General features: G+C 43.0%; 1 protein-coding gene across 1 annotated transcript; it reads right to left on the bottom strand.

Moving 5' to 3' along the window:
• Window positions 1-58: 58 nt before the first annotated feature.
• On the bottom strand, window positions 59-6,147 carry oatx (organic anion transporter X). The gene is made up of 10 exons (XM_046317734.1): window positions 5,448-6,147; window positions 4,911-5,014; window positions 4,073-4,227; window positions 3,412-3,580; window positions 3,133-3,256; window positions 2,783-2,898; window positions 2,479-2,693; window positions 2,233-2,341; window positions 895-1,101; window positions 59-818 (listed from the first exon to the last, which is right to left on the bottom strand). Exons 1-10 carry the CDS (start codon window positions 5,865-5,867, stop codon window positions 701-703), a joined length of 1,737 nt encoding a protein of 578 aa, XP_046173690.1. The 5' UTR covers window positions 5,868-6,147; the 3' UTR covers window positions 59-700.
• Between the last annotated feature and the right edge of the window lie 1,300 nt (window positions 6,148-7,447).

Below are 7,447 nucleotides of genomic sequence, written 5' to 3'. Positions count from 1 at the left end.
ATATTGTCCTTTGGGGACTACTGGCTTCTACCTTCTAAGAACTGCACAAAACAAAATGTCAAGGAAACAACTGCTAAACCACACAGGACTACTGTTTATTTTTTATTAAGCTACAATACCGTCCCTAGACAGCCAACACATTTCAAGTTCTAAATCTTGTTCTATAATGACCAATCAAAAATTGTTCCACAATGTTGCAAATGTCATAAAAACAATCACCATAAACTGCATGTTGAAGTCATAAAATGTCATGTAAAAGTGTCTAATTTATTATCCATCTACATTTTGAATAAACAATGTAGGTAACAAAAAAAAACACATACAGTGAATATACAAGTGAAGGTTTCCAAGTGTTTTGGTTACAATTGAGACAAACTGTAAAATGATATGAGATAGGCAGCAGTTGTCAACAGGATCACTGTTGATCATTTCAACCTTGTGCCAAAGAAACCATACATCAATCAGACAAACACAAATTGAACATTGATGGCTTAGCAAAGAAACACCAGTATCTCCTGCATACCACAATCAACTTTTCGGTTCTAATCTGTTTCCATTTTGGTTTCAATTAAATAATATTGTTCTCTAAACAGTTGCATGCATCTGTCTTTAATTTGCTACCCAGCGTATACAGTTTGCTAGCGTTTGCTGACAGTAAAATTATACCACCTCTTTTACATTATTCTGATCAGATTGTTTCTCACAGAGCATTTAGTCCCGTGATTTCCCCATCCCCCTCAACGGCTCCCTTCTTCATCTCCCGAAGAGCCACTGCCTCCTTTTTAGCCGGTTCCTCTGCACCCAGATTCTTTTTAGCCCTGGAAGGAATTTTCATCATATTTCAAAACATGTCAGATGTAAATGATATGCAGAGTCACAGCCTCACAACCTTACCATTTCTCCTCCACATCCTCGATGGTGTCAGGAAGAGGGATGTTGAGGGTTTCAGGGAGGAAGAAGGCGATGATGCCAGCCACCACAGCAGCACCTCCATAGATCATACTGGGCAGAGCGGGCAGCATCTCTTCCAGGATCAGCACAGCAGGCGCTGCCATGGAGCCCACCCTGGCCATGGTGGAGGTAAATCCCATTCCTGTCTGTCTGCAGGGGGAGGTGGAGGAGGTGGAGGAGAGAGGAAGAGGAGGACAGAGGGGGAGGAGGATGTGGAGAAGTAGGGAAATTGCAAATTAAACACAGATATGCATCATTTACCTAAGTTTTCACACTAATACATGTTAGAATCACATTTGGCAGCGATTACAGCTGTGAGTCTTTCTGGGTAAGTCTCTAAGAGCTGTGAGTCTTTCTGGGTAAGTCTCTAAGAGCTGTGATTCTTTCTGGGTGAGTCTCTAAGAGCTTTGCATACCTGGATTGTGCAACATTTGCCCATTTTTGTTATTTTTGAAATGATTTAAGCTCTGTCAAGTTGGTTGTTGATCATTGCTAGACAACCATTTTCAGGTCTTGCCATAGATTTTCAAGTCTATTTAAGTCAAAATTGTAACTCGACCACTCAGGAACATTCACTGTTTTCTTGGTAAGCAACTCCAGTGTAGATGTGGCCTTGTGTTTTAGGTTATTGTCCCGCTGAAAGGTGAATTCATCTCCTTGTGTCTAGTGGAAAGCAGACTGATCAATGTTTTCCTCTAGGATTTTGCCTGTACTTTTGGTGTTGCAGACAGGATGTATGTTTTGGAATATTTGTATTCTGTTCAGGCTTCCTTCTTTTCACTCTGTCATTTAGGTTAGTATTGTGGAGTAACTACAATGTTGTTGATCCATCCTCAGTCTTCTCCTATCACAGCCATTAAACTCTGTAACTGTTTTAAAGTCACCATTGGCCTCATGGTGAAATCCCTGAGCGATTTCCTTTCTCTCTGCAGAGTTAGGAAGGACGCCTGTATCTTTGTAGTGACTGGGTATATTAATACACCATCCAAAGTGTATTTAATAACTTCATCATGCTCAAAGGGATATTTCATGTCTGCCTTGAATATCCCTTAATGAAGTGGTACCTGATGACGGTGTTGTCTAATGAAGTGGTACCTGATGACGGTGTTGTCTAATGAAGTGGTACCTGATGAAGGTGTTGTCTAATGAAGTGGTACCTGATGACGGTGTTGTCTAATGAAGTGGTACCTGATGACGGTGTTGTCTAATGAAGTGGTACCTGATGACGGTGTTGTCTAATGAAGTGGTACCTGATGAAGGTGTTGTCTAATGAAGTGGTACCTGATGACGGTGGGGTAAAGCTCTCCAGTAAACAGATAAATACAGGTGAAGGATGCAGAGGTGAAGGCCTTCCCCAGACAAGCCAGAGTAGTCCTAATAGACTGCATGTCTGTGTTGGGATCAAAGGGGTTGTCATTGCCAATCCTTGTCAATAACTGTTCTCAATTAGATTATCAAAGACAAGACCAATGGCATTTAATTAGACGAGAGCACAGTAGCCAACACAAAGTTGTGTGACCATCTAACCTGTGGGGACGAAGATGTTGGTGAATATCATCAAGGCAGACATGAGGAGACATGTTCCCTGAGTGATCCTCCGACCCAGAAAGGTAAGACTCCCCAGAGCCACCAGCTTGGCGGGGAAGTCCACCAGCCCAAAGATGACCTGGATCAGGTAGATGTTCACCCCAAACTTCTGCAGGTCCATTGCTAGGCCGTAGTAGGCAAAACTGGTAGAGAACCTGTAGGGTGAGAGGTCAATCAGATCACTGGAAGTTTTTTTTAGATAAGAATAGGCACAAAGGTAACTGGAATGACAAATGAACCTTACCAAACAACCATAAGACAGAGAGATATTCTTCTCATCACTGTGGTGCGTATCAAGTCGTATGCTGTGTGGGTGGTCTTACTCGACTGGACCTCTTTGTGCATGTGACATTCCAGAACCTGTAATTACACACATGCACATGCACATGCACAAACATGCACACACATGCACACACACATAGCCACACACACACACATAGCCACATGCACACATGCACACATGCCCAAACAGACACACACAGACAGACACACAAGCAGGTCATAATCCTTCTCTGATCTCCAAGATCACCTCACCCTTCCAGGAACCTCTCAATATGCCTGTATCCTTCGTTGTACCCCAGCCAGCTCTCTCACCTCCAGGGTGATCTTCTCTACCATCTCAGGTTTGTGGTTGATCCTGGCCACACGGTGGATGTGTTTCAGGGCCTCGTCAGACCTGCGATTTAGCACTAGCCAACGGGCAGACTCAGAGTACCACCTTGGGACCAGTTAGGAAAACACAAGAGACATTGTCTCTGGAAACCTTTCAAAGACTGCCATTCACCCATCAATCAAAAGGTAAGACATCCTGAATTGTTCATTCATGATATGGATAAGTACCTGTATAGTGGTGCAGTAAAATGGTACGCTCACCAGCTATAGAGGAAGAAGAGGAAGAAGGGAGCGCAGACAGCCATCTGCAGCTTGCGCCAGTCCCTGAGGCTGTGGGCGATGCCCGCCAGGACCATCTGGCCGAAGGTGAAGAAGAAGGACGAGAGGGTGCCCACTAGAGTGCGGGACATGGTGGGAATCCACTCCACCTCTGTGGACAGAAGTCTGTTATGACTCTGTTGTCTTGCGACAGGCAGTAGGTGGAAATGGGAACTCTCCCATGTAAAATCATCTGATTCATCTGAACTGGATTTCCCCAGGGTTTTCATTCCCGGACCCACCTCTGGCAAAAGGTAATCAATTTCCCCCTTGAAAGACTTAAAAAGACGGTAACAATTTCCTTATGCTTAAAAGAGTAACAATGTCCTTATGCTGCAAGACCTGATAGTGTGCCAACTTTCACACATCACACAAAAAAAAGAGTAGAACATCTAAGTAGCAGGTAGGCTAGCGGTTAAGAGCATTGGGACAGTAACCGAAAGGTCGCTGGTTTGAATGGTGAAAAATCTGCCAATGTGCCCTTGAGCAAGTCACTTAACCATAATTACTCCTGTAAGTCGCTCGGGATAAGAGCATCTGCTACATTACTCAAATGTAAGTCTCTAGATGTATGGGCTATAGGTGGGGTTGTAGGGAGACTCACTGAGAGAGACTGTGTTGAGGATCACCCCAGATACTGCCATGCCTGTCATGAAGCGGAAGATACAGTAGGTCATGAAGGAAGGTGAGAAGGCTGTACAGGTGCCCAGCGTGGCTAGCTGAAAATAGGACCAGATCAACAAGGCCTTTCGCCCAAATCTAGAGGGGAAAACAAATAGGGGAAACCACAGCAACACTTGCTCAAAAGTCACAAGAACATAATGCATTGTTGTTGTTGGTGGTAACTAAGCACCAAAAATACAAGCCCTACCAAATCATTGAGGAGGGAATGTTCCCTACTGTGTAGTAAATTACATGGACACACAGGTGTGCACAAATGCGCGCACGCACACACACACAGGGAAAACTTTGCTTCTGTGAAATTACTAAAAGTTCTAAGTGTGTCAAAATAAATAAGATAAAAGTCTGATATGTGGCAAATGTTAATCTTGTACTTTCAACCAGCTGGGCTCTATTCTGTCCAAGCACAAAGAAGATCAGGGTTCAAGACAACATTTGTTTTTTTCTGTTAAAGAGTCAATGATGTCCTAGCAATGGATACAGTAGGCTACATCTTAATTATTAATGTCAGACATCTATTTACAGTACTGATTTAGCTCTAGGTTACCTATTCATAAAGTACACCTGTATCCATTTGTATCACATTGACCACAATCCTTCATCGGGTAAATGCAGTTCCTCTGTACAACCTCTACAACGATAACGTGATGTTATATAGGACAATATGATGATTGAATTGTTGAATTCCTTTGCCGTGATGAAAATGTTGAACACAAATGACGCTATAAGGTATTCCGTGTCTGTGACAGGACGCCGCTCACCTGTCTGACAGCCCTCCAAATATGACAGCCCCTGCCAGGACCCCACCCATATAAATAGTCTGGCTCATCTGTTTCATAGGACGGAGGGTACAGACCAGGTCCCACTGGAAAACAAGATCACAAACCTTTTCTTATAGGCAGGATTGTAATATCACATTCTTTGCCTTGGCATTCAGCAACGTCATAAGGGCCACTGTTAGTGAATTATTAGACCTATTGAATGATACTAATACTAATATACACGTTTATTCATAAATCATGGATCATGATGTGTGTCGCGGGAGAAGCACATGTACTTCTATTATTTTATATTATTACACCTACTAATTTCTGTGGTCCTTCTGTAGCTCAGTTGGTAGAGCATGGCGCTTGTAACGCCAGGGTAATGGGTTCGATCCCCGGGACCACCCATACGTAGAATGTATGCACACATGACTGTAAGTCGCTTTGGATAAAAGCGTCTGCTAAATGGCATATATTATTATTATTATATTATAACCCAGTACTTAAAAAATGCACATGGACAGCTCCACTTACCTCTGAGACAACAGTGGACAGAAATTCTGATTTGTCATAGGTCCAGCCATCCAGACATATCTCTGTCTCAAACTCTGAAAAGTTAGCCTGATGTCCAATGACGCTTACGTTGCTTTCAAGAAGATGCCACTGCGCCTCGACATACCTCGTACACTTGGACAATTTGGTCCCGCTGGCATCCATCGGGATAAAGGCGCGAAGGAGCTCTCTGTCATCCACTTCTGATTGAGAGATGTTTTGACTACTGGCAATAGAAGTCCTATTGGGTATGGTACAGTGATGTCCAGGCATACCAGCTGTGAAATTATTCAACAGATTCTGGCTTGCCATCAGTAGACCAGGGATAGATAACAAGGTAACATGGATCCATTGGAAACGTCCGAACCCGCCAACGTCATTCAAGAGGTCCGCAAAACCCATATCGGTGAGTCTGAGAGGAACAGTAGGCAAGTGTTAGTAGTCTTTAAACTGCTGTAGCAAAGTCTAACTACAAGGCTTGCAAAAGAAAAAAAAAGTTATTCGAACAGTTACTGGGAAATTATTGAGTGCCGTTATTGTCCTATAAAACAACTCCAAAGGGCCAAGTGGTTCTGATGTGGTGGCCACCGCCTTCAAATCCGCTGCTCAGCGCAGTAGTTAATTTTATACCTCTGAAGTTTCACCTGCTACTCCTGCACACGTTTTACAACACTTACGGGAGCATCACAATTCTTAACTGAGGTGTTAATGGTTGTTAGACAGCAGATCGAGGTCAGTTGTATTCCTTGAGGTTAACGTGACTGCATGAGATTCTGTGAATTTGCATGTGTCCCAAAAAGCCTATAGGTCTATAGAAACAGTGTGACATAGACGTGAATAATAACGGTAATGTTGAATAACATTATTATCCCCATATTGGAGTTCTAACCGAGACTCTCCTTCAAAACTAATGAATGTAATCGGGTTACAGAAAAGCAAAGCAAAAAAAAAAGCTACAAAAAAAAACACAAAAGCAAAGCCTTTATAATGGAATTTCACAGCAAGGGCTTGTAATGACATGCAAGGGCTCAGAGAGAAACTCATTGACATAATAATCCAGCTATGCCACTCAAAGGCGTTGTTTTAGCATGTTACGTGTTCAATTCAGCCCTAGTTCATCTCAAATGAGCCTATTGGGGATCTTGGTGTAACATTAAGATGACGGATTCCTCAGATTCAGGCATCGAGTTCATAGAGAGGTTTTAGAATATGTACACACAGGCATCATATACTGTATCTTCCTTTGAGATATCCAAGGGGGCCAACCCATGCTACAGACCCACTGCTTGTGTACATAGACGGCTATAAAGTGGCACCCAAGTGCACATAAACAAAGGACGCCCTTGAGCAAGGTACTTAACCCTAATTACTCCGGGGTCGCCGCTATAATGGCAGACCCTGGCCGTGACCTCACTCTCCAAGTGGTTCTCATGGAGAGTTGGGATATGGAAAAAAATACATTTCCAATTCACACATGTATTAGTACACACTTGCACGTGTGTGAAATAGTATAAGCACCCACCAAATTAACCTTTTTTGTTGTTGCATTAACTAGCCAATCAAATATTAACAGGGGTCCTGTGACTGTTAGAAGCTCAAAGGGCTGAGGAATCATTGACAGCATGAGAAGACACTACTCTGTGGCCTATAGCTACATCTGGATCCTTCCCTCTCTCCTATTGTCTATTGGCCAATTATGAGTTATATCTCCACCATCACTGATTGACCCCCTCATCCAGGGTCAGATTACCCATCAGGCACATGCCCAGGGCCCCCCCACTGATGGGATGTAAAGAACCTGGCATAAACTATGGCAAAATATGTAGAATGTCATGAAATTCGCTTTAAAATTGAATTATTGTTTTTAGCCACAAGGAAAAATTTGGAATTATATCCAGCAGATCTTTCATTACAACAAAAATAAGACTTGGCTGATGAGTCACTCCCTGGTTATACATGGCCTGTGTGTACCGCAAAATGGA

The sequence above is a fragment of the Oncorhynchus gorbuscha genome, linkage group LG20 (genome assembly GCF_021184085.1).
Source record: "Oncorhynchus gorbuscha isolate QuinsamMale2020 ecotype Even-year linkage group LG20, OgorEven_v1.0, whole genome shotgun sequence".
Taxonomy (NCBI): Eukaryota; Metazoa; Chordata; class Actinopteri; order Salmoniformes; family Salmonidae; genus Oncorhynchus; species Oncorhynchus gorbuscha.
Note: the sequence above shows the minus strand (reverse complement) of the source record. Positions and strands in the feature narration are given on the sequence as shown.

Excerpts from the sequence above, each read along its gene's own strand:
- oatx (XM_046317734.1), bottom strand. The coding sequence starts at position 5,867 with ATGGGTTTTGCGGACCTCTTGAATGACGTTGGCGGGTTCGGACGTTTC. Across the intron at positions 4,228-4,910 it reads TTTGGAGGGCTGTCAGACAG|ATTTGGGCGAAAGGCCTTGT; the intron begins GTGAGCGGCGTC and ends TTTCCCCTCTAG. Across the intron at positions 2,694-2,782 it reads CTCTGTCTTATGGTTGTTTG|GTTCTCTACCAGTTTTGCCT; the intron begins GTAAGGTTCATT and ends CTCACCCTACAG.